This window comes from Schistocerca nitens, chromosome 8 (genome assembly GCF_023898315.1).
Source record: "Schistocerca nitens isolate TAMUIC-IGC-003100 chromosome 8, iqSchNite1.1, whole genome shotgun sequence".
NCBI lineage: Eukaryota > Metazoa > Arthropoda > Insecta > Orthoptera > Acrididae > Schistocerca > Schistocerca nitens.
Window position 1 is genome coordinate 417,238,483 of NC_064621.1, and position 27,765 is coordinate 417,266,247.

At 41.7% G+C, this 27,765-nt stretch overlaps 1 protein-coding gene across 2 annotated transcripts in view; it reads left to right on the top strand.

The window, feature by feature from the left end:
- LOC126198576 (putative inorganic phosphate cotransporter) overlaps positions 1–26,613 on the top strand; it is a 92,748-nt gene extending 66,135 nt beyond the window's left edge. For both annotated transcript variants that reach the window (XM_049935012.1, XM_049935013.1), the window contains exons 6-9: positions 2,583–2,738; positions 2,842–2,971; positions 7,423–7,664; positions 26,444–26,613. In XM_049935012.1, coding sequence (XP_049790969.1) covers positions 2,583–2,738; positions 2,842–2,971; positions 7,423–7,664; positions 26,444–26,611 — 696 coding nt within the window. In that variant the 3' untranslated portion in view covers positions 26,612–26,613. The remainder of the gene's footprint in view (positions 1–2,582; positions 2,739–2,841; positions 2,972–7,422; positions 7,665–26,443) is intronic.
- The last annotated feature ends 1,152 nt before the right edge of the window (positions 26,614–27,765 follow it).

Sequence of the window (27,765 nt, forward strand, 5' to 3'; positions counted from 1 at the left end):
GGTGTAGATTATATTTAAAAAAATAAAATAAAATGCTTCCCATGTGAGTTTATAAGTTATATTCAGAAAATTGCAAATTTTATAATGAGATAAAAATCTGAAAATGTGAGAAAAAACTTTTTTTTCCATTCTAACTCCCCTTAAGTTTTGCAGAGCACTGTATATTAAGAAATTTCTTATCTGACAATTGTTTTATTAAAAATTTATAATCAATAGGTGTGTGAATCATCTCTACCTTTTTGCACCCTATTTTCCAGGTAAGACAGGAACCACTAATTTATTATTCTCAGACAGGAATCACTCATTTGCTATTCCTCTTACACTTAACGCTTCTAGATTGTTTAATAGTATTTTATGGTCAACAGACTAAGAATATAGTTGCAACATAGTCATCCTCATCAGGAGCTTCAAGAACCCCTTTTGTGAGCTCTATTATGGCTAATATTGTACTTCTCCCACTTCAGGAGCCAAGTTGTTCTTTGCAAGAAAGACTGTCCTTATTTATGTGTATCTATAATGGCTTCTGAGTCTGATTTCAATTCTGTTTGTGTGTACATGCGTAAATTCATTCCAGTTTCTTACCTGAAGTGTGAATTTGTAGAATCATATATGTATGCTTCTGACTAAAGTAAAATATAAAAAAGTGAGTCCATATTTCATGATTGATTCAATATTTTTGAAACACTGGAAGTAGAAAAACTGGCCTGTAGTTTTCTCTCTGCATTGCCCTTTCCTTAGAGAGAACACAACTAATATCTGGGATAATACACAAACGAAATGATACATTTATTATGTTTCTTGATGGGGTGAGTATACAGTCCATGCCCACTCTCAGAACTGAAACTGGAACCTTTCCTAAGCCTTCTGATTTCTTATTTTTTAATTTAAAATTCTGTAATGGGAAACACCATAGTGCTTGCACTGTAATTTACTGTGGGTGCTACATATGTTTTAGGTAGATTTTGTTGCAATTTCTCTGCAGCACCATAGTAACAGATATTTACAGAACTTGTCAATTTTCTATTACTCTAATCCCATATTTGATTTGTATGCTAATATACTTGTGTCTATCTTTTCTAGTTTCATGCTTAGTGACACCCCAAATGACTTTGCTTTTCTTTCTGCATCATATATTATTTTGATACTGAAAGACTTTTTTGTAGCAAGCAGCACCATCCTGTATATTGTTTTGTATGTGCATTACTAATTTAGAAGCTGTTGATTAGTTTAGTGTTTTAGCAAAGAACTGAGAAATTTTAATGTCTGAACTGAGTTTCTAACACGTTAGCTGTTGAAATGGCTACTTTTGGATATACCTCCTTAAAAATGCTGACAGTGCAGGGTGGAAATGTGCTCAGTGGGACAGCAATTAGTTTCAATGGGACTTCCCCAGACAGTTTGGTTTCAGATTTTCAGAAGCCTGTGGAATGAAAGAAGGTAAATTCAGATGAAGATCTAAGCTCTGTTTAAGGATTTAAGTAAGCACTGGAGATTAAGCTGGACCTTAGGACCAGGAACAGGGTATTAAGACCTTCATGTGGAGGTGTCAAACAATTAGTGCATTGTTTCCATCTTGTAATTACTGGAGTCCATACCAAAAGTCATGGAAGTTTTATTCATATGTAAATGACTGTTGTTTGAACCTTTAACAGTTTGTTATCTTTGAGAAGGGACACGGAAAGAAATACTGCTGGTTTAGTGTAAGTGAAGGAATCATGGACATGTCTGAAATTGGTGTTGGACTCAGTTTTGGTCAGTAGGGTAAAAGTTGAAGATATTCTCATGATAGGGAGGGACTGAAGGAGGCCAGTCCATCATGGTATAATTCTAGCGTGTGTGTGTGTGTGTGTGTGTGTTTGTATATTGTTTTCACATGTTCGAGTGGGTGAAGTCACAATATTGGCTGAGTGTGACTTCTGCATTTGACATGTGGCAGTACACTGAGGGTGGGGGAGCAATAACAGTATAAACCAGGTGCAATGTAGCAAAGATGCTCATTCTACAGGTATCACCTGAAGATGACGGTTGGGTACAGTGCAAAATATCATGTTTCATAAATGACTGCATCTGGCTGGACACTAGAGAGCTACACAGACAAAAGCATGATAAAAACAAATTCCACATCATAGCATTTATTGTGAATATGGTTTATGGTATATGTCTTCTAATAATAAGCATCAATATCCATAAATATTACTGCATCTGCTTAATTTCCGTTTATTCCCATGACTGGTTTTCGATATTTTCCCATACCCAATTGAAGTTCATTTGGTTACTGTATTTTTGCGGTTCAAACTATCCAGTGCCAGTGGTAGATTGCCTTATATCATTTTAAATTGTGAAATGTAGTAATTGAATGAACTCCACTTGTGAATCAGTATCTAGACTGAAACTTATCATTGGTTGAGACAGAGTTAAATAGCTGAGGCAGCATTTACCAAAGAAAAATTATTGAAAAGAATGCAGGGAACAACACTCATTAAATTCCTAGTGGAATTCATAAAATACCACTCACAAATGGATGAGTACATTGAGAGAAATATTGTCAACTTTTACTACATGAAGTATTCTGATATTTCCAGGAGTCAAAAATTGGAAATCCATGGCCTATGGTTTTGTCAAATCCTCCAATGTGGGCGCATTGTTTTGTAATGTTTGGGATTGGATGGGTGAACTACACATTATTATCTGAATTACCAACTTACATGGAGAAAATACTCCACTATGATCTGGATCAAGTAAGTGCACTGCTATTTCAAAATAGAATACAAATCTACACATTAAATAAAAATTTAGGCATTACTTTGAGGTGTTGGTCTGTTATGCTGAACTATTTTCCAGGCTGGTCTCGTGTCAGCATTGCCCTACCTGTTCGGGTGGATCAGCTGCAGTATATATGGTTATCTGACACGCAAATGTACGCAGAAAGGTGTGCGCATTATTACAACAATGAGGGTGTGGGATGCAGTAGGTATGTTATCTTTCAAGATAATATTTCATCCAAGAGACTAAATTCTAGTTTTACAAAGTGAGCCCCTTTGAATTTTTATGTTTCTTTCATTGTCTTGATGTGATGTGGGACTTTATTGTAAAGTTTTTGCCAGTCTTCAGTGTTCCATTTTGTCTGGGAAGCTGTGTTTACAGACTCATTGTGAAGGTTCAGTTTTTGCCTGGTGTCATATGTGTATACTTTTGATTGATTTTGTTAGGCCGACATATAACATTTTTCACGTGCTTGTTCAGCAGAGATTTTCCCAGGCACTGGTTTTTTACTGTGGGCCAAATATGTCTGCCACAAATTCTGTTTGTATTTCTTCTCATTCTTCTTCCATTTATTATATTTAATTTTGTGTTCCATCCCCTGTTTTATCTTTGCTTGTACTCCGACTTAGCAACACATAACTTTCTTCCTCCATTGTTACAACATTTCTGCACCTGAGCGACCCACAGCAAAATTACAACAAAAGAAAAAAGTTACTTAAGTACATGTTTGCCAACTTAACTTCATACATGGCTCATTCTGACCAGATACAACATTTATGTGTGAAATCTCCGCATTCTAGAAAACTGAGGGTTACAATGTTTTTGCTGGCAGGTACTCAAGTGATTGTGTACTGAAAATAAGTCCCTGTATTTATAGAAGTAAAAATATTTTCTTTGAAAAATACCACCATAATCAAGTAAATGCAAAGCTGTTAAGAGCAGATAAACAGCAGCTATGTAACAAAACTTCAGAGGAAGTTGCTTTTTTCCAAAATAGCAGCTTTCTTACTATTTCACTCGATTAAATTTAGTGTGAATAGCATTAGGCAGTATAGTGACAGTTTATTGTTATCCAATAGGCAGATTTAGGTTCTGTGATGTCTCTGTCTCATATTAGTGCCTATCTTGACTCATTCCACATCTGTGAAAGTTCAGCTTCTTGATAGATTCTACAGAACACAATGAATGAATGAAGTTAATCCAATATACAGATTTAGTTTCTGTAGTATCTTTGTCCCATGTTAATGTATATCTTGACTCATTCCACAGCCATGAAGGTTCTGTTTCTTGAATGACGCTATGGAAAACAATGAATGAATGAATGAATGAGTGACATACAAATTTCAGAAACAGATTGCCATAGAATAAAGACAAGAAAGGAAGTTAAAAATTTCTCATGATATAGAATGGGCTTACTATGGAACTTACAGTACTTCATTTAACCCTTCATTCACATAATGTTAATAATAGTTAAAATACGAACTGTGAGCAATTCAAGTGCTCACAAAAGAATGCAAGAAAAACAGTTTGTAGCTCTTAATGTTGCGTAATGAAAATATGAAGTGAAAGACATTCTCAATGGAGAGAAGTCTTCCGAAGTAAGAGTGATTTCACGTGTGCCGCAGGGGAGTGTCATAGGACCATTTCTATTCACAGTATATATAAATGACCTTGCGGATAACACCAGAAGTTCACTGAGGCTTTTTGTGGATGATGCTGTATCATATCGAGAGGTTGTAACAATGGAAAATTGTACTGAAATGCAGGAGTATCTGCAATGAATTGACACATGGTGCAGGGAATGGCAATTGAATCTCAATGTAGACAAGTGTAATGTGCTGCAAATACATAGAAAGAAAGATCCTTTATCATTTAGCTACAATATAGCAGGTCAGCAACTGGAAGCAGTTAATTCCGTAAATTAACTGGGAGTAGGCATTAGGAGTGATTTAAAATGGAATGACCATATAAAATTACTCGCCGGTAAAGCAGATGCCAGACTGAGATTCATTGGAAGAATCCTAAGGAAATGCAGTCTAAAGACAAAGGAAGTAGGTTACAGTACACTTGTTCGCCCACTGCTTGAATACTGCTCACCGGTGTGGGATCTGTACCAGATAGGGTTGATAGAAGAGGTAGAGAAGATCCAACAGAGAGCAGCACGCTTCTTTACAGGATCATTTAGTAATTGCAAAAGCATTGTGGAGATGATGGATAAAATCCAGTGGAAGACTCTACAAGAGAGATGCTCAGTAGCTCGGTACGGACTTTTGTTGAAGTTTCGAGAACATACCTTCACCGAGGAGTCAAGCAGTATATTACTCCCTCCTATGTATATCTCGCGAAGAGATCACGAGGATAAAATCAGAGAGATTAGAGCGCACAGAGAGGTAGAAAATCTTTCTTTCCACGAACAATACGAGACTGGAATAGAAGGGAGAACCGATAGAGGTACTCAAGGTATCCTCCACCACACACTGTCAGGTGGCTTGCGGAGTATGGATGTAGATATAGATCTGTGGGTAGTAGAGTCACACCATGTTCAATAGGAGACTTTGCTCTGTTCTTTGTTAGCGTTTTTCTACTACGAATGAAATGTTCACTCTGTAGCAGCACATGCACTGATATGAAACTTCCTGGCAGATCAAAGCACTGTGCTAGACTGAGACTCAAACTTAGGACTTTTTCCTTTCGCAGGCAAGTGCTTTACCAACAGAGCTACCCAAGCAGGAGCCATGACCTGTCTTTTTCTGCCAGTATCTCATCTCCCACCTTCCAAACTTCACAGAAGTTCTCCTGTGGAACTTGTAGGACTAGCATTCCTGGAAGAAAAGGTATTGCAGAGACATGGTTTAGCCACAGCTTGGGGGTTGTTTTCAGAGTGAAATTTTCACTCTGCAGTAGTGTATTAGCTGATACAATACTTCCTGGCAGATTAAAATTTTGCACTGGACCAAGACTTGGTTCCTAAACAGAGTTCTAATCCACCAGGAAGTTTCATTTTTCTGATGATTTCTGACCAAAGGGTGCAGAAGAGTTTGATGTAAAGTGAAGATACATTAGGTGAGGTGATACTGAGCAGTAGATATAAAAAGTAGAAGAAAGAAAGACTGGGAATGTTGTGATCATTGATCCAAATAAGAGAGAAAGTTTTTATTAGAACTGTCCAAAGATATAGTTGTCGGACTTCAGTAAAGGAAGAAACTGTATAAATTCTTTTAGTGACAAAATGTATGACAACAGTCACTCTTCAGGATTACCTGTGGGGTAAAAATAATAGTATCATTGACATATATGGGCTGGTAAGTAAATGAAATGGAGAAAGTGGAACTGAAAGATGTCTTTAATTATTGCAGATTTGCAGAAAAGAGACAGCAGTGCATGAATTTCACAATAGACAATAAACCAATGCCTTATTATTGAGCAGAATAATGTGGAACTCATGTAAGCAATATAATGCCCACAAAATTTAGTTTACTTTCAAATTATTATTAACATGTGTAGTGTTTTGGGGTATTTGCAAACATCACAACACACCACTGGAAAGCCATCAACAAGAGACACTCATGAGTAAACTGAATAAGGATAAATGTACTGGGAAAGGGAAACTGTGTGTTTTCCTTTCTTGTATGCAGTGAACATGGAGCAGTGGTGGAGCTGGTAAGAAGGGGACCAGTAAAAATGGTATTACAACCACTGGTCATCCAGGAGTCATTTGTGCTGTGGTGCAGCAAGTGCCTGAATCCGAGAGCCATGAAGTAAACGATGCACCAACAAGGGCATATAGAACAATTGAGTGGTATTTATTTTTCTGATTTTTCTCTCAGGTCCTACAGAATGCATGTATGGAAGTTTGAATGTACTCATGAGAGTGGCAATTGTTAGTTGTGTTGTGAAAAGTAATAATGAAAATGGTGGGCAAAATATACCCCTGTTTGTGAGAAGTGTGGCTATTTATTTAGTAGCACAATAGAGAGAACTTGCGAAAGCATTCCAAGGATATTCACTGCAGTTGGATTGACACGGAGGTGGCACAGAAGGATCCGGACCACCCAAAAAGAAAAAAACTACTCTGAGAAAAGAGGATGAAGGTAATACTACTTTCATCTGGCGGTTTATTGTGGTCAGCAAAATATTGCCCCGTCATATCGGCCAGGGATGCAACTTCTCACTAGTGCTGGTGTAAGACCCACCACAAATCTTACAAAATAAACAGCAGCAGGAAAAGAAGGAAAAATACACCCCACATGCAATATGAAAATTATCTGCCATGACCAAAAGAAATGCGCCATACAATTTTTAGTTTTGTATTTACTACCTATAGATAGGTCATAACTAAATTCATGAAGAAGCATTACTGAATATAGAATTATGGGTTTTAAAGGAATGGTATAAAAACTTTGTTTCTGATGTTTGTTATCAAAGGAACTCAAAACGCGTGAAGACAAGTAAAATTTCAAACTGTTAATTACAAGTATATTAATGGCAGTAGTTATTTACTTCAGTTTATGGAAGTTTTGTATATATTATTTCCATATTTTGTAATAAAGTAGTTCATGCCGTCTCTTTTGACTGTACGAGATCATTCTCTCAGTAGGCTTTTGTGTTGTAGATAGTGCAAAGAAGATATCTGATACTAGAAATACTTTTGTCTTACAGCCTGTATTGGAACTCCACTGTTCCTCCTTGGTGTAACCCTTGCTAATTGCAATGTAACAGCAATAATAGCCCTATTTGTCATGACTATGGTGGCTCGCTGTGCTATATATGGTGGTTCCTATATGAATCACCTTTATCTATTCCCGGAATCGTATGGAAGTGCAGCTGGTCTTGCACTAACGAGCACCAACATTCCTGGAATTATTACTCCCATTGTTACAAGTGCATTTGTATCTGGCAGGGTAAGTATAATAATCTGCAGTTTTCATTTAGCACAAGTAATAAGTGTTTCTTACAAGTGCATTTGTATCTGGCAGGGTAAGTACAATAATCTGCAGTTATCATTTAGCACAAGTAATAAGTGTTTCAGTACATCATTGTTTATCATCATAACTAAACAAAAACATGTATTTTAGCATTATTCTCAAACATGTTTATTCAGAATTGCCTTTACCTAGTTCCTTTGATGGATTGTGTGTATGAAACAATCTGTTCTTGAAGACACTACAAAAAGAACTGATTAATTACAATTACAGCATTATAGCTATGTAGCCTTCCTGACTCTAATTATATTTTCATTACAACAAACCTTAAATTATATTTTCATTACAACAAACCTTAAAAGAGTTCAAAATGTTTAGTTAATTAATTGTGAATGCTTCTAATAGTTAAGGGAGTAGATTTACAATATAAAAGTTTTATAAAAGGCAATTCTACATCTGTGATTGGTACTTAACTGCTTTTTAGCATGAGTAGTTGGAGATATCCAGGCATCTAAACTTTGGAATTTGGGGACAGTAACTTCCTCTCAGAATAAGAACTCAAAGTTCATTTAGAATTCACTTTTGTAATTTATTTACAGAATAATTTCTGACAATATTGTTCTTTCTAGAGAATACAGTTTCGACTTTCACAGTGTTGTACAAACTTCCATGTGAATGCATACTTGTTCAGCAGGCAAAATGTACTGCACTGTACTGCTATGCACTCTTCCATTGTGTACCCTATTGGCATGAACTTGTGGGAATAACAGGTGGCAGGGATCAAGTAGAATGATATACAGACACCTCAGCAAAATATTCTACACTTTATTGCTGTGAACATAAACTGGACATATACAAGAAACACTAACACAATACACACAGTTCGAGAGTCCACTGGGAACTGGCAAACAAAGAGCATGAACTTAAGCTCAGATAGTTGATTAGGGTACTGGTGGTGTGGATATGGAATGTTTAGTACACAAACAGTCCCCCCTCACCCCCTGAGCTATCAGGTGAAGGTGCTGTAGTGGCAAGGTGATACATCTGAACTAGGATACTGAATGGCATGTGTGAAGGGACAGTGGTTAGTGAAAAGTATGAGAAGGCAGCCCTCAACATCTTGTCTAAAATACTTTACTGCATCATAGAGGGCGAGCAGTTCATGGTTGTATGCAGTTCACAACTTTTGCAATCTGTTCAGTTTACATGTGAAGAAGTGCAAGGGTTGATGTATGCTGTTAACTGTTTGCTGTAGAAAAATGCTGATGGCAGTGTCGCTAGCATCAGCAGTGAGTGATTGACAGGTGGGCCATTGGTGAGGGGTAAGTCAGGTTTGCATCCCTTGTAGCCCTTTTATTGCCTCAAAAGCCTGTGACATTCCTTGTGACCACAGAAGAGCTTGGATGCCTTTGGTGTTGGCTCTGGAAAGCGTGTTGGTGAGGGGTGCCTGGATTTTGGATGGCTGCACAATATGGTATCAGTAGAAATTTGCCATTCCCAGAAATTTGCATAGATCCTTGTAGGTAGTGGGCTTGGGAGTGAATTGCATGAGTTTCTTCCTCTCTTCTGTTGGTATGATCCCTGCTAATGACAGAATATCCTTGGAATGAAACTTCCTGGTCGATTAAAACTGTGTGACAGACCGAGGCTTGAACTCGGGACTTTGCCTTTCATGGGCAAGTGCTCTACCACATGAGCTACCCAAGCACGATTCACAACCTGTCCCCACAGCTTCAATTCTGCCAGTACCTCATCTCCTACCTTCCAGACTTCACAGAAGCTCTCCTGTGAACCTTGAAGAACTAGCACTCCTGGAAGAAACTGTGGGGACGGGTCATGAGTCATGCTTGGGTATATCAGTTGGTAGAGCACTTGCCCACGAAAGGCAAAAGTCCCGCATTTGAGCCTCAGTCAGGCCCACAGTTTTAATCTGCTATGAAGTTTCATATCAGTGCACACTCTGCTTCAGAGTGAAAATTTCATTCTGGAAATATCTTAGGAACGTTAGGTTCTGCTGATGCAAGAGGCACTTTTAAGTGTTGATGACTGCACCTAGATGTTCTAGGGTATAAAAAACTTGTCATATGTGGTCTTCATGCTCTTGGAGTGTAGTGGAATATATCAGTACATTGTCCAGATAATGGGAACAGAACTGGAATTTGTGTAGAGTGAAGCTCATGAATTGCTGCCATCTTTGAGCCACATTTTTAGTCTGAATGACATGAATAAGTATTCAAATAACTGGAAGGGGTGTACTGACAGTTTTTGCAATGTCTTCAGTCACCATTGGTATGCACATTCGAGAAGTATCACTCTTTTTGCAGTCCATATGTAGAAGTGAAGCCCAAGAGCTATTTGAAGGGCAAATGATGCCTGAGTTAAGCAGCTCGTCTATAGCTGCTTCAGTGGTTTGCCATTTCTTGGGGGAGAGGCGGTCCTCTTTGGGAGACACAAGCAGTCCCTCTGTTGTTATAATTCTGTGCAGTGTGTCATTAGTAAGGTCTTTTATCAGGGAAGAGATTTGGATGTACAGGGGGGCAGACATAACTGTCATAGTCACTTGTTGCATAAAAACTGACTGCACTGTCACTTGTTTTACTGGCCCTGACCTGTTCATTCACAGTATTTGTCAAAGGTGGTTGTTTCCTGTTTGTGAGAGGCGATGACCACAAACACTCAAGAAGATCAGAGCAACACTGGATTGTATCCAATGCTTGTTTGCAGTGATGATGATGATGATGCTGGTGGTGGTGGTGGTGGTGGTGGTGGTGGTGATGTTGTGTGTGTGTGTGTGTGTGTGTGTGTGTGTCACTGGTAGTGTTCGTGAAGTCGAGGGTAAGTAACATCTGGGTCAATGATTCATCAAGGTGATGATATTTGGAACAAGGATTGGCAGAGAATTTCTACATTCCGGTGTGGAGGTCCTTTACCATTTTTTGCCATATGTCTGCCAGGTTGTGCTGTGGTGGTAATTTTTGCACAGTGGTTAAAGGGGAAGGACTGAAAGGTCCTAAATTGTAATTCTCCCTCCACTAGCTAGTTTTGATGTGAATGCAGAAGGTTCTTCCCTTGTGTCAATGTTGGTTGGTTGCTGTCAGTTGATTCTCAATAGAGGATCATAGCAGTTGGAGCCTGCATACATTGAAAGGCAGGTGTCCTTGTGTTGTCATGGGGCTGGGGCCTGTGGTTGTCTGATGGTGCCCGTGATGGTGACATTACTTGGTCTGCAGAGCAGTACTCCTTCTCATAAATCTGGGCAGAGATGAAATTGCCATAGGAAATCAGCCCCAACCAGTGGTTTGTTGCCACTGGCACAAAGAAATGTCCATGTGAAATGTTGGCGATTGCTGAGGTAAATGTCACAGGTGGTGCTTACGTAAATGGCAATGATCGATTCATTTGTTGCTTGCAGTGTATGTGCAGAGTAGGGGGCATGGGAGGATAGAGCGGTATTCAGGACCCTACTGATTTCCAACCCTGAGTCCACCAAAATGTGCTGTTTGGTGTGTTGTTAATGTTGACTGGTGTGTGAGACAAACTGGTTTGGTTTAGTGTGTGGCAAACTTTGTTGATGCTGCAGCCTCTGACGCCTAGTGAAGGTCACTGGAGGTGTTTGTGTATTGGCAGCACTGGGAATACTTGTGTGTGATGTTGCTGAAGTAGGTGTGAAACCAGCACCACTGCACAGTTGTCGTTTGTTGTCCATATGCCATGGTGTGGATGGTGCTGTGCCGTATGTAGTTGTCAGCTGTGCGGACGTGTTGTTTGGCCAGCTGGGGTTGATAACTGGCTGTGGCAGTGTTGGGCACTGTCAGGGAGGTCCAATATCAGTTGGTTATGGCCTGCTGGGAAGGGTTGGTAAGATGGCCGCCATTGCTCCATGCATGACATGTTGGAGGACCTTGCTGCGAGAGGTTGGTACTGCTTGGTGGTGGTGTCCTGGAGTGAGAAACATGGTTACTGCTGCTCCATGCTGAGCACATCAGGTAATCTCAGAAGGGTTGGTGTCATTCAGAAGCCATCTGCCAACTCGCTGTGTAACGTGGCTGACTGCAATATGTAGTGCCAGTGGCTTCTGAGTAGTGTGAGTGACCATTTTGCAAAGCATATATGCTCTCTGCTAACTGTAATCTATGGTCCAATGGGAGTCCTTCATTGCATATTAGCACAGTTTGGACTTCACATGACAATTTTTTGACCACATGGCTGCAGTGAAATGTCAAATATTTGTGATGGATCCACTGTGGACCATAAAAGGTGCCATGGCTGTAAAGGTGATCATCCATTTAATTGTTCCACATGGGTGGCTTGAATTTTGTTGTTAGGGGGTCTCGCGTAGTCTCAGGAGCAACTCTGTTTTGGGTACCTCGGATTTGTTAAATTTACGTGGAGACAACATGATGTTGCTAACCATGATGGTATGTTTGCCTAAGTGACACAAACAAAACATATACTTCAATGTGTCATTAAACGTGTTATGTGTGGTGACTACTGATTCAGTGATAGCGAACCAGGTATGAGGTTGATCTACTGGGAATGGAGGCAGTTTAAGAGGTGTAGACGTTACTGTTGAAGTGTTGTGGGGAAGGTGTCCATAGGTTATTATTGATTAGATTTGGGAGTGTAAGTATGCAAAACCTGATTGCTCGTATGCCATGCTGTTGGGAGACTGGGAATGTTCTGGCATGACTCGGCCAGCTGAGCTCTGCCACTAGGTAGGAATGAATTTGTCACCTGAGAGCCTGATGTTATAGCACAAGTCTCATGGGGTGGCTGAACAATTGTTAGAGCATGTGAAGAGTGGCATTTTGTGGGATTGTATGGTGGCTTACAAGTGTTGGCTCAAGTTGATGTTCTGTAGGAGGTGGGTGGATCTGATTCATTGTGGTGTGAGATGGTGGCTGATGCCATGTGGGGATGAGGGTGTGCATATGGGGAAGTGGAAGAAAGTTCCCTGTTGGTCACTGTGTCCATTATCCTGACAGCAGTTTGTGTGTCCATTAAGTATGTGGCAGATGTGCTGTGGTCTGGGGTCGCCAATTTGGGAATAACAGGTGGCTGGGGTCAAGTAGAATAATATATCGACCATTTGGCAAAGTATTCCACACTTTATTGCTGTGAACATAAACTGATCATATACAAGAAACACTCACCTGATACGCACAGTTTGAGTGACAAGTGGGAACTGGTGATCAAAGATCATGAGCTTAAGCTACACACAAACCATGTCCTTAGTTGCTGCAGTCAATAAATTGATCAGTGTCGTGTTAATACTGGTGGTTGATATTGCCACAAGCTCAATTCTTGAGTGCAGCTGTCAAAGTATAAATATGTTCACAAAATGTAAATCAGTACATGCATTTTTGACAGTAAAATATTAGTTGATTCATAATTGCAAACAATAATTGTGCAATGATGTAAACAAACCACAGCACACATGACAAAACATAATTACAGTTTCCACAGTGAAACTTCATAAATTTGCATTCCTTCATGCAAAATTTATATTGCATTTTTAACAATTAATTGTCTAAATTATTAATTTTGAACATAATTAAACTATAATTTCATTTACCTCCAATTGTAGTAATTTCCTATGACAATTCATATTATTTTATATACATTATTCCATTTCACTTTGTACTGAAGATGACAGATGAGACATCTGTTTACATTACAAAAAGTTGTACACATAATTTTATGAAGTTTTACCTAAGCTTCAGTTATTTTCTACATGTAGTTATAAATATCTTCAAGAACAGTTGTTTCAAGTTTAACTAAAAAAATATAAACTGTGTGTGTATACGTACATAATATAAGTGACTGGATTGGATGGTATACTATACTGAAGTACTGCTTAGCACTATACCTCAGTCTTGATCTGACATTTCATAGTAACTAATTTTTTGTGTTCCACTGGCCCTTTCTTTCTCTGAACTCCATTGATTGAGCGTACGGGGGAGGGGGGGATAGCACAGACTGTGAATGTATGTTCTTATTCTTGAGAAAACAACTATTACCATTTTTTGTCTTTCTTATTTTGACCTTTGCCTTAGGATGTAGCTCTTCATGGAGTGCAGCCTTAGGCACCTGAAACACTAATCTATGTATGGTACAGTAGAGTCTCAATAGTTCAAGGTGAATGGGACTGGAACCACCTCGAACTATCGAAAACTCGGACTATCGAAATTTAAATGGAAAAAATAAATATTATGATATTGCAAGTAATACAGGTTAAAATATGAACTTTATTAAAATAAAAGTATTTACACATGCATTTGCATTAGCAGAATAACAATAATTATTTATTTAGACAAGTAATAGTGAAGTGTCTTTTGTTTGGCAAAGCTGCAGTGGTTCCTCGCAGCAATGTCACGCCACCGTCTCAGGAGCAGTAGGTAAGTTGGTGTCGCCTCTGGCTGTTGTTCCATGTAGCATATGGCGGCCTCGAGAACAGCGTAGCCATCGGTGTGACTCATCATCGGTGCAGCATCTGCCTCGTCATCCTCGTCACTCTCACACTGCAATGGAATGTTAACCATGTCAATTATAGAAGAGTCTGTCACTTCCAACTGTTCGTCCAAATTTAACCACTTACCTTCTTCCACCTCTTCTACCTCTTCACACCCTGGCAATCTTCTGATTAAATGACACAATGGTTAATCGTCCTCATCTGCTAAATCTTCCATTTCCGTGTCTGGCATACTTTCCTGTAGAATTTTCCTCCATGACTTAGAAATTGTGTCTGACTTTATTTCACTCCAAGATTCGCTAATCCAGTACATGACGTCCTTCAAAGTCACTTTCTTCAAAGCTCCTACAATGCTTTCGTTGTCTTCGGAATGGAGGATTGACTGTAGCAATCACCATTGATACTTTTGTTTTAGACATTCCAGAATGCCCTGATCCATGGCCTGAATGAGACAGGTAACATTTGGTGGGAAAAACAACGCGCGGATACCGTCGCACTGCAGTCCTCCTGCACTTGGATGTGAGGATGCATTATCCATGAGTAAAATTGCTTTGCATGGCAGTCCCCTTTCTTTTAAAAAATCCTTGCAGTCAGGTACAAATGAGTTACAAAAACAGTTCATACAGGCATTATTCTGATGTGTATAGACAACCAGAAGAGATAAGATGGATAAATTCTTGAATGCTCTTGGCTCGGCAGACTTCCCAATCACAACCAGTTTTAGTTTGTGGTTTCCAGTTGCATTTGAAGCTGCCATAACTGTGAGCCACTCTTTGCTTTTTTGTGCCCAGGAGCACTTTTTTCATCACAAGAAGCAAGTGTTCTCACTGGTAACATTTTAAAATGTAGCCCAATTTAGTCAAAAATGGTTCAAATGGCTCTGAGCACTATGGGACTCAACTGCTGAGGTCATTAGTCCCCTAGAACTTAGAACTAGTTAAACCTAACTAACCTAAGGACATCACAAACATCCATGCCCGAGGCAGGATTCGAACCTGCGACCGTAGCGGTCTTGCGGTTCCAGACTGCAGCGCCTTTAACCGCACGGCCACTTCGGCCGGCAATTTAGTCACAGTTATATGTTTGTTCATTAGACAAATTTTCATCAGTTATGATTTTTTTAAACTTGACAATAATTTTTGAAATGGCCTGAGTGTTACCAGAGTGTTTTTCTCCACATACGTCTAGTTGATGCACTCCATACCTCTTCTTCCACTTGTCAAGCCAGCCCACACTAGCGGCAAAATTGTCATCTCCTTCAAGCAGCTGGCCGAAGTGGCCGTGCGGTTAAAGGCGCTGCAGTCTGGAACCGCAAGACCGCTACGGTCGCAGGTTCGAATCCTGCCTCAGGCATGGATGTTTGTGATGTCCTTAGGTTAGTTAGGTTTAACTAGTTCTAAGTTCTAGGGGACTAATGACCTCAGCAGTTAAGTCCCATAGTGCTCAGAACCATTTTTTTTAACCTTCCAGCAGCTGGTTTCTGAAAAACAAAGCTTTTTCTTGCAAGATTGGGCCAGAAATTGGAGCACCCTTCTGTCTCTGTTGGGTAAACCACATGAACAATGCCTCACTTGTTTTTTCAAAGTCTGACTTTTTTTATACTTCTTCGACTGAGAGATTCGTCTGACGATTTCTGTGAAGAAAACTGTTCCAATTTAAGTCGGTTTCTTTGCCAGTCACCAACAGTAACTTCATCAACACCACATTTGAGAGCAATTTTTTTTTTATTGTTTCTCCTTTGTCAAGTCATCTGACTGCTTCTAATTTTAGGTGCAAAGGCACAAATTTCCTCTTTTTTGTTACAGCACTCATCTTTGTAAGGTGTACAACAGAACACACAGTCAACAAACAAAACAACACACAACACTGTACAGTACTGGTACTGGGAACTACAGCAGCGTAAGAACTCCCCAGTTTTGATCGGTTAGCAGCCGGCAGCAGTCAGGGTATTTCATGCATTTCGTGCCATACTGACAACAGATGTTCGTGCAATATGGCAGCGAGCTAGTCGTCGGTGTTGATTGCATTGTTGTATGCTTTCCCACTGAGCTGTACTCTCCCTGTCTATCTTTTGCAATGATGTTTTCATTATTTATCATGTCAGTAAAAAAAAGAAAGTAGATCATTGCAACCTTCTTTTTTTTTTAAGAAAAAGGAAAAAAAGATACTCGGATTATTGGAAACTCGAACTATTGAGACTCGAACTATTGAGACTTGAACTATCGAGACTTGAACTATCGAGACTCTACTGTACCGTGAAGATGAAAGACAAACAAACACTAATCTTCTTTTGCAGAATGGATCAAAAGTATAGACAGTATATAAGATTTTGTGAATGAGGTAACTTTCCTATGTATCGGTTGAGACAGTTATCTACTTATAACCAAAATATATACATATATATATCTAAAAACAAAGCTTCACTTACCAAACGAAAGCATTGGTACGTTGATAGAAACAATAACAAACACAGACACACACACAAATTTGAATTTTTCGCAACCCATGGTAGCTTCATCAGGAAGGAGGGAAGGAGAGGGAAAGACGAAAGGTTGTGGGTTTTAACGGAGAGGATAAGAAGTCATTCCAATCCCGGGAGTGGAAAGTCTTACCTTGGGGGGAAAAGGGGACAGGTATACACTCGCACACACATTCATATCCATCTGCACATAACAGACACAAGCAGACATATGTAAAGGCAAAGAGTTTGGGTAGAGATGTCAGTCGAGGTGGAAGTACAGAGGCAAAGATGTTATTGAATGACAGGTGAGGTATGAGCGGTGGCAACTTGAAATTAGTGGAGGTTGAGGCATGGTGGGTAACAGGAAGAGAGGAGATATTGAAGGGCAAGTTCCCATCTCTGGAGTTCTGACAGGTTGGTGTCAGTGGGAAGTATCCAGATAACCCGGACGGTGTAACACCGTGCCAAGATGTGCTGGCCATGCACCAAGGCATGTTTAGCCACAGGGTGATCCTCATTACCAACAAACACTGTCTGCCTGTGTCCATTCATGCGAATGGACAGTTTGTTGCTGGTCATTCCCACATAGAATGCATCACAGTGTAGGCAGGTCAGTTGGTAAATCACATGGGTGCTGTCACACGTGGCTTTGCCTTTGATCGTTTGATGGTTTCCGGGGGTAACAGACTGGGTAAGGATTCCAGGCATTCAAGAAAGTGGTTCGTGTCTTTGATGAAGGATGGGAGACTGCATGTAATGGGTTGAATGATCTACAACACCTTCAACCCATTTCATGCCCATCTCCCATCCTTCATCAAAAACACCAATCACTTTCTCGAATGCCTGGAATCCTTACCCAGTCTGTTACCCCCGGAAACCATACTTGTAACCATTGATGCTACTTCCTTATACACAAATATCCCACACGTCCAGGGGCTTGCTGCGATGGAGCACTTCCTTTCACGCCAATCGCCTGCAACCCTACCTAAAACCTCTTTCCTCATTACCTTAGCCAGCTTCATCCTAACTCACAACTTCTTCTCTTTCGAAGGCCAAACATACCAACAATTAAAGCAAACAGCCATGGGTACCAGGATGGCCCCATCATACGCCAACCTATTTATGGGTCACTTAGAGGAAGCCTTCTTGGTTACCCAGGCCTGCCAACCCCAAGTTTGGTACAGATTTAGTGATGACATCTTCATGATCTGGACTCAAAGTGAAGAAGAACTCCAGAATTTCCTCTCCAACCTCAACTCCTTTGGTACCAACAGATTCACCTGTTCCTACTCCAAATCCCATGCCACTTTCCTCGACGTTTACCTACATCTGTCCAATGGCCAGCTGCACACATCTGTTCACATCAAACCCACCAACAAGCAACAGTACCTCCATTGTGACAGCTGCCACCCATTCCATATCAAACGGTCCCTTCCCTACAGCCTAGGTCTTCGTGGCAAATGAATCTGCACCAATCCTGAATCCCTGAACCATTACACCAGCAACCTGAAAACAGCTTTTGCAGCCCGCAACTACCCTCCCGACCTGGTACAGAAACAAATAACCAGAGCCACTTCCTCATCCCTCCAAACCCAGAACCTCCCACAGAAGAATCCCAAAAGTGCCCCACTTGTGACAGGATACTTTCTGGTACTGGATCAGACTCTGAATGTGGGTCTCCAGCAGGGATACGACTTCCTCAAATCCTGCCCTGAAATGAGATCCATCCTTCACGAAATCCTCCCCACTCCACCAAGAGTGTTTTTCTGCCATCCACCTAACCTTCGTAACCTCTTGGTTCATCCCTAAGAAATCCCCAAACCACCTTCCCTACCCTCTGGCTCCTACCCTTGTAACCGCCCCCAGTGTAAAACCTGTCCCATGCAACCCCCCACCACCACCTACTCCAGTCCTGTAACCCGGAAGGTGTACACGGTCAAAGGCAAAGCCACGTGTGACAGCACCCCCGTGATTTACCAACTGAACTGCCTACACTGTGAAGCTTTCTATGTGGGAATGATCAGCAACAAACTGTCCATTCGCATGAATGGACACAGGCAGACAGTGTTTGTTGGTAATGACCATCACCCTGTGGCTAAACATGCCTTGGTGCATGGCCAGCACATCTTGGCACAGTGTTACACCGTCCGAGTTATCTGGATACTTCCCACTGACACCAACCTGTCAGAACTCCGGAGATGGGAACTTGCCCTTCAATATCTCCTCTCTTCCCATTACCCACCAGGCCTCAACCTCCGCTAATTTCAAGTTGCTGCCGCTCATACCTCACCTGTCATTCAATAACATCTTTGCCTGTGTACTTCCACCTCGACTGACATCTCTACCCAAACTCTTTGCCTTTACATATGTCTGCTTGTGTCTGTTATGTGCAGATGGATATATGTGTGTGTGCGAGTGTATACCTGTCCCCTTTTCCCCCCAAGGTAAGTCTTTCCGCTCCCGGGATTGGAATGACTCCTTTTCCTCTCCCTTAAAACCCACATCCTTTCGTCTTTCACCCTCCTTCCCTGTTTTCTGATGAAGCATATTAAAACAAAGATGCTGTGACTTACCAAACGAGAAAGCGCTGGTGTTTTTTAGTGGGTGTTTTGTATTGTGTCTTTGTATTGTGAACTAGAAAAGCTGCTATAAAATCCACCGTTTCTAGTTCACAAACAGTTCCTTTCGCCTTTTGAACAACCATTTCGGCTATTTGTAATAACTTTCGCTTTATTTCCATTTCCGCTTTTTCCCACATCACTGATAATTTTCAGCCGCTTCCCACAGGTTTTAACGTCATTATTTCTTCGTCAGACAATTGTTAGCCTCATTTTCATAATCTGCCACCACAAAACCACTCCTTTTAATACATTACACGCAGTTTTTTCGAAATTTTCCGAAATTTTTCCGTCCTTTAACGTGTTTTGGCGGCAACACAACTACCTAACCTTTGTGCACATCGTTGTCTACCAACCCAAGTCCAACATAGCCCAGCTGTAACCAACACCTTTTCTCCTTTTTCACACCAGATCTCCAGTTACTTTCCAGTTCACCTTTATCTCTTCCCATATATTTTTATTTTCATTTTCCTCATGTTACACTTTCCACCTTCTAATACCATGTCACCCTCACAACACCCCTACAACGACCCCATTAAGTTTTATTTACATTCCCTCCGCAAACATGCCTTCGCCCTAGCCAGATTACGCTCCCATATTCTATTTTCTCAGGCTTGTCTAACATTTGGCATTACCCCCAAAGGCCTCACACTTAAAGTTCCCATCTCTGGCTGCAACCCTTCTTTCCATCAGTCCCTATACCAGTTCCAAACTGAACAATCCATTGCCCTCACCCACCTAATCCTTCACCTATACATCAACTTAGCCAATGAACACACCCGTCAACTCCTATCCTTAATAAAAGTCCTTAATCTTTCCTCTCCCACATCCACACCGGCTGTTCAGAGCATACTCCTACAGGCCAACGGCAAATTAGAACAGCATGCCACCCTCCACCTCAAAAAACTATCCAATCTCCTGGTTTCCCACCTCCGGAAAGGCAACTCACTCACCCTTCACAACCTTTCCAGCAAACCTCAACCTCCTCTCATTGCACACAAACCCAGTCTCTCCCATCTACTCAATCTCCCACTTCCAGCTCCACTCCCTCCAAAACCTCAAAATTCCAATCAACACAATCTGGAACCACAATACCCTAATTCAGAGTTAACCTTTCCTCCAAACCTCTCTCCCAATCCGAAACCTCTGTCCTATCCAAAGGCCTCACCTTCAGCCCCACTCCCAGATTCAACCAAACAGCCCTTGTCAAAGATTTACTGTCCTACTCTCGTACTCTCTGCTGGAAATATCACTTTGCCATGAAGAAAAATGATCCTAATACTACTCCCAATGATCGAAATCCCCAGGACACTATCCAAATTGAACCCTGCCTGGAACAGTTCCGTCCTCCGTCACAGCGGGACCCACCTCCTCTTCCTCAAAATCACCCTCTCCAAACCTTCCAGGAATTTCTGACTTCCAGCCTTGCATCTCAATCCTTCTTAAAAAACCTTAATCCTACTCCCAACATCACCACTGCTGAAGCCCAGGCTATCCGTGATCTGAAGGCTGACCGATCCATCGTCATTCTTCTGGCGGACAAGGGTTCCACGACCGTGGTACTTGATCGTCGGGAGTATGTGGCTGAGGGACTGCGGCAGCTTTCAGACAACACCACATACAAAGTTTGCCAAGGTAATCCCATTCCCGATGTCCAGGCGGAGCTTCAAGGAATCCTCAGAACCTTAGGCCCCCTGCAAAACCTTTCACCTGACTCCATCAACCTCCTGACCCCACCGACACCCCGCACCCCTACCTTCTACCTTCTTCCTAAAATTCACAAACCCAATCATCCCGGCTGCCCCATTGTAGCTGGTTACCAAGCCCCCACAGAACGTATCTCTGCCTATGTAGATCAACACCTTCAACCCATTACATTCAGTCTCCCATCCTTCATCAAAGACACCAACCACTTTCTCGAACACCTGGAATCCTTACCCAATCTGTTACCCCCGGAAACCATCCTTGTAACCATTGATGCCACTTCCTTATACACAAATATTCTGCACGTCCAGGGCCTTGCTGCGATGGAGCATTTCCTTTCACGCCGATCACCTGCCATCCTACCTAAAACCTCTTTCCTAATTACCTTAGCCAGCTTCATCCTGACCCACAACTTCTTCACTTTTGAAGGCCAGACATACCAACAATTAAAGGGAACAGCAATGGGTACCAGGATGACCCTCTCGTACACCAACCTATTCATGGGTCACCTAGAGGAAGCCTTCTTGGTTACCCAGGCCTGCCAACTCAAAGTTTGGTACAGGTTTATTGATGACATCTTCATGATCTGGACTCAAAGTGAAGAAGAACTCCAGAATTTCCTCTCCAACCTCAACTCCTTTGGTTCCATCAGATTCACCTGGTCCTACTCCAAATCCCACGCCACTTTCCTTGACGTTGACCTCCATCTGTCCAATGGCCAGCTTCACACGTCCGTCCACATCAAACCCACCAACAAGCAACAGTACCTGCATTATGACAGCTGCCACCCATTCCACATCAAACGGTCCCTTCCCTACAGCCTAGGTCTTCGTGGCAAACGAATCTGCTCCAGTCCGGAATCCCTGAACCATTACACCAACAACCTGACAACGGCTTTCACATCCCGTAAATACCCTCCCAACCTGGTACAGAAGTAAATAACCAGAGCCACTTCCTCATCCCCTCAAACCCAGATCCTCCCACAGAAGAACCCCAAAAGTGCCCCACTTGTGACAGGATACTTTCCAGGACTGGACCAGACTCTGAATGTGGCTCTCCAGCAGGGATACGACTTCCTCAAATCCTGCCATGAAATGAGATCCATCCTTCATGAAATCCTCCCCACTCCACCAAGAGTGTCTTTCCGCCGTCCACCTAACCTTCGTAACCTGTTAGTTCATCCCTATGAAATCCCCAAACCACCTTCCCTACCCTCAGGTTTTACACCCCCAGTGTAAAACCTGTCCCATGCACCCTCCCACCACCACCTACTCCAGTCCTGTAACCTGGAAGGTGTACACGATCAAAGGCAGAGCCACGTGTGAAAGCACCCAAGTGATTTACCAACTGACCTGCCTACACTGTGATGCATTCTATGTGGGAATGACCAGCAACAAACTGTCCATTCGCATGAATGGACACAGGCAGACAGTATTTGTTGGTAATGAGGATCACCCTGTGGCTAAACATCCCTTGGTGCACAGCCAGCACATCTTGGCACAGTGTTACACTGTCCGGGTTATCTGGATACTTCCCACCAACACCAACCTATCCGAACTCCGGAGATGGGAACTTTCTCTTCAATATATCCTCTCTTCGTGTTACCCACCAGGCCTCAATCTCCGCTAATTTCAAGTTGCCGCCACTCATACCTCACCTGTTAAATATGTCTGCTTGTGTCTGTATATGTGTGGATGGATATGTGTGTGTATGCGAGTGTATACCCGTCCTTTTTTCCCCCTAAGGTAAGTCTTTCCGCTCCCGGGATGGAATGACTCCTTACCCTCTCCCTTAAGACCCACATCCTTTCGTCTTTCCCTCTCCTTCCCTCTTTCCTGATGAGGCAACAGTTTGTTGCGAAAGCTAGAATTTTGTGTGTATATTTGTGTTTGTTTGTATGTCTATCGACCTGCCAGCGCTTTCGTTTGGTAAGTCACATCATCTTTGTTTTAGATATATTTTTCCCACGTGGAATGTTTCCCTCTAGTATATATATATATATATATATATATATATATATATATATATATATATATATATATATATATATACTCCTGGAAATTGAAATAAGAACACCGTGAATTCATTGTCCCAGGAAGGGGAAACTTTATTGACACTACAGATACATCAGGCTGGCCGGACGCTGATGTATCTGACCCCAGATACATCAGCGTCCGGCCAGCCTGATTTAGGTTTTCCGTGATTTCCCTAAATCACTCCAGGCAAATGCCGGGATGGTTCCTCTGAAAGGGCATGGCCGACTTCCTTCCCCATCCTTCCCTAATCCGATGAGACCGATGACCACGCTGTCTGGTCTCCTTCCCCAAAACCAACCAACCAACCAACCAGATACATCACATGATCACACTGACAGAACCACAGGCACATAGACACAGGCAACAGAGCATGCACAATGTCGGCACTAGTACAGTGTATATCCACCTGGGCAGTTCCGGGGGTAACAGACTGCACTAGTACAGTGTATATCCACCTTTCGCAGCAATGCAGGCTGCTATTCTCCCATGGAGACGATCGTAGAGATGCTGGATGTAGTCCTGTGGAACGGCTTGCCATGCCATTTCCACCTGGCGCCTCAGTTGGACCAGCGTTCGTGCTGGACGTGCAGACCGCGTGAGACGACGCTTCATCCAGTCCCAAACATGCTCAATGGGGGACAGATCCGGAGATCTTGCTGGCCAGGGTAGTTGACTTACACCTTCTAGAGCACGTTGGGTGGCACGGGATACATGCAGACGTGCATTGTCCTGTTGGAACAGCAAGTTCCCTTGCCGGTCTAGGAATGGTAGAACGATGGGTTCGATGACGGTTTGGATGTACCGTGCACTATTCAGTGTCCCCTCAACGATCACCAGTGGTGTACGGCCAGTGTAGGAGATCGCTCCCCACACCATGATGCCGGGTGTTGGCCCTGTGTGCCTCGGTCGTATGCAGTCCTGATTGTGGCGCTCACCTGCACGGCGCCAAACACGCATACGACCATCATTGGCACCAAGGCAGAAGCGACTCTCATCGCTGAAGACGACACGTCTCCATTCGTCCCTCCATTCACGCCTGTCGCGACACCACTGGAGGCGGGCTGCACGATGTTGGGGCGTGAGCGGAAGACGGCCTAACGGTGTGCGGGACCGTAGCCCAGCTTCATGGAGACGGTTGCGAATGGTCCTCGCCGATACTCCAGGAGCAACAGTGTCCCTAATTTGCTGGGAAGTGGCAGTGTGGTCCCCTACGGCACTGCATAGGATCCTACGGTCTTGGCGTGCATCCGTGCGTCGCTGCGGTCCGGTCCCAGGTCGACGGGCACGTGCACCTTCCGCCGACCACTGGCGACAACATCGATGTACTGTGGAGACCTCACGCCCCACGTGTTGAGCAATTCGGCGGTACGTCCACCCGGCCTCCCGCATGCCCACTATACGCCCTCGCTCAAAGTCCGTCAACTGCACATACGGTTCACGTCCACGCTGTCGCGGCATGCTACCAGTGTTAAAGACTGCGATGGAGCTCCGTATGCCACGGCAAACTGGCTGACAGTGACGGCGGCGGTGCACAAATGCTGCGCAGCTAGCGCCATTCGACGGCCAACACCGCGGTTCCTGGTGTGTCCGCTGTGCCGTGCGTGTGATCATTGCTTGTACAGCCCTCTCGCAGTGTCCGGAGCAAGTATGGTGGGTCTGACACACCGGTGTCAATGTGTTCTTTTTTCCATTTCCAGGAGTGTGCAGATTGTATTCAGATGAACTGTTTTATCAGGTACCTATTTTCTGCACATTAATTTCAAAAATGTAACCAACTTTTGGTTACTGGCATTGCACATAATCTGGCGAAGCCAAATTTGAAAGATTAATGGATGTATTAATGTGTTTGCAAAATGAAAAGTGCACAAAGACAACACTGTATCAGTGAGCTCAATGTTCTGGTACCATGCCAGTTGTGGGCAGTTGAATAGTCGATGTAAAATATGTGTCGTATAACACACCATACTAATCAGCTGTGGGACCAAGCAACTTAGAACAAAGAAACATGTACATTTGTCTGCTACCTAAAATTAAAAAAAAATTGGTAAAATGCTAACAAATTTAACGTGGCAGTTTTAGGGAGCAGGTGTTTTGAACTATGGCTGCTGAAATACCAGGAAGTGCAGCCCTCAACTAGCTTGTTTATGTCACTGCCAACCTCAGCAAGTAATTGTGCAATGAAGTCTTTGTGTTGTACATTGCTTGTTGTTCTCTTATTTTCAAGTGTGTCCATAATGGAGTTTAATTTCACCCCCACAACACCAGTGAGTGAAACACAGAGCACTGGTGTAGGCTGCTGCCCTGTGAAGGAGGCAGGGCTCATTACCCCACACTGCTTCTTACCCCTGTGACACTATAATTCTAGTTTATTTACACTCAAGGCTGATGGCCGGTATGTGGTATCCACAGTCTGCACTATAGCAATTGGAGAAAAAAGAAAACCTGTCAACATATTTCGACTGCATCATAATTTTTCCCTTAACATGCAAATAGAGATATTTTTAATTGTGTTTCTACACTACATGCCTTGTTGTTTTGATCTGTAGCATTGTCAACTGTTGGTTGCACAGCTATGAATTCCCATGAAAGGCTGGTGTTAATATTCTGAAGATTTTTTGATTATCAAATTGAATGGGTAAAGAAAAGGAATATAGAGGAACATTGTAAATCCGAGAAGTATTCAGTTCACCAGTGGGGAAATGCTGCTGTTTCTCAACAGAAACATCATTTGTTGAAAGCTTAAATAGAGTCAAAAGAAGAGAAAAAGCAAAGACCATTCCAGAAAAAAACTGTCAAAATTTTTGAAAAGGCAAACATCTGCATCAGAAACATTCAGTCACCAGAAAGTTATATCAAAGCACTAAGGATTCGTCTTCTTGCACATAGCATAGCAACATTTTGAATTTTTATGTCTAATGATTTACACACAAAAAATAGGTCTGATTTTCACTAAAAAATAGGTGCTACGGTTTCAGACAGGTCCCTAGTTATTACACCTGATCATGTACTAAATACAAGGCGACTGTGAGAAACTGAGTTAGTGTGTGCAGTTTTTCTCACAATTTAATACTGTTTCTCAATGTTACTTAATCTGTCTGCTTATCCCAATTTGTAAGATGCACTTATCCAGTCAGTATAGTGAAGAATGGTGTGGAAGGGGGGATGAGAGAGAGAGAGAGAGAGAGAGAGAGAGAGAGAGACAGCTGCTGGAAAGATTTATGCTTTTTCTACAGGTGCAGAAGTAGCAAGAGCTAACTGTTTGATGAGAAAAGAATCACTGTTTTAATAATTATCTGTTTCTTAAATACAACCATTTTTACAATGATAAGTAATAGGGCCACGTATTTGACTTCATTTCCTTAAACTGAATGTCTGAATGTTAGACAAATAGTTAGAAACTGAGAGTACTGTTGACATCATCCAAATGAATGATAAATACATATGGATTGTTGTATTTTCTGTTGCAGCAAACAATACAGCAGTGGAAGTATGTATTTTATACATCAATGGCAGTATGTGCAATTCCTTATGTCACCTTCCTCGCATTTGGAACTGCTGATGAGCAGGAATCAAAGTGGCTAGAACGCAAGGAGCGAAAGAGGAAACCGGCTCACATAACAGATGTACCTGTGTAAAAAGAAAAAATTCTAACTTCAGTCTTATACAGTCAGGCTGAAGTATCATTGTTATCAGTACATGGAAAGATCTCTGATATAAGAGAAATATTCATCCTTGCTAGTTTTTTTATGACTTGAATAGTGAACTATTTCTCAGAGCTAACATTGCCTTTGTTCACATGAAGGGTCATAAAATGATTAGGATGGATCTAAAAATCATATACACTATGTATTTAGAAGATTTAAGTTTCAGAGACCAATGCCGGTTGATGCCTGTTTCTAAACTGTGTTGTTTGTACATGCTACAAGGAACAGAAATGACATTGAGTCTTTAGTGTTTCAGCACAACCACAAGTGCATTGTATAGGTCTCAATAATATTAACCAAAGAGTAAAAAGATCTGTATGCCTGTTATTATTAGTTTTGGTTACATTGCTAAAAATGTGTTCTTTACTACTATTCAACAAGAACAGATGGGAAAAAGTGAATATTCACATTGTGCCAGTTAATACAAACACGCAACAAAGTGATACTGACAGCAATTTTGTACTTGCAATGTTAGTAATTAGGTACCTGCAATGATATTTTGCATACTGTGGTAATAAGCAACTTCCTTGAATATAAATTAAATTATCACTGGTTAACAATAATAAAGTTCCTCCTTTAGAACTCCAGCATGACAGTGCAGTTCTCTAAGCATGCGAAATAAGACTTCAAACAATCTGTTAACAGACTCACATTGTTATATTTACTTACATCATAGCAGAATTGTTGCTCTCATGTAACATAAAATTGTAAAAATCTACCCACTGACATCTGAGTTTCTCAGAACACTTCAGTACTGATATATAGAGAGGTTCTTCTAGTCCTTCAGTTTCCTTTTGGGACACTTCTTCCAGATTCTTTACTCTCCTACATCTTATTATATTTTAACTCAATTCTATATTCTTAATTTTCTCATTCATGAAACTTTACCTTCCCCTCAGAATTTCCAATATTTTTATTATTACCAATAATATCTGAGTATTCATAACAGTTCAGATAGTGTGTTAGCTACAAGGGGTAAAAACTCAAGGAAAACCGTTTGTAAACATAAAGAAATGTAAATGTGATACAACTACATAGAATGGGATAGAATGACTGTCCAGTTCTTACCCTCAGCAGCTGAAATT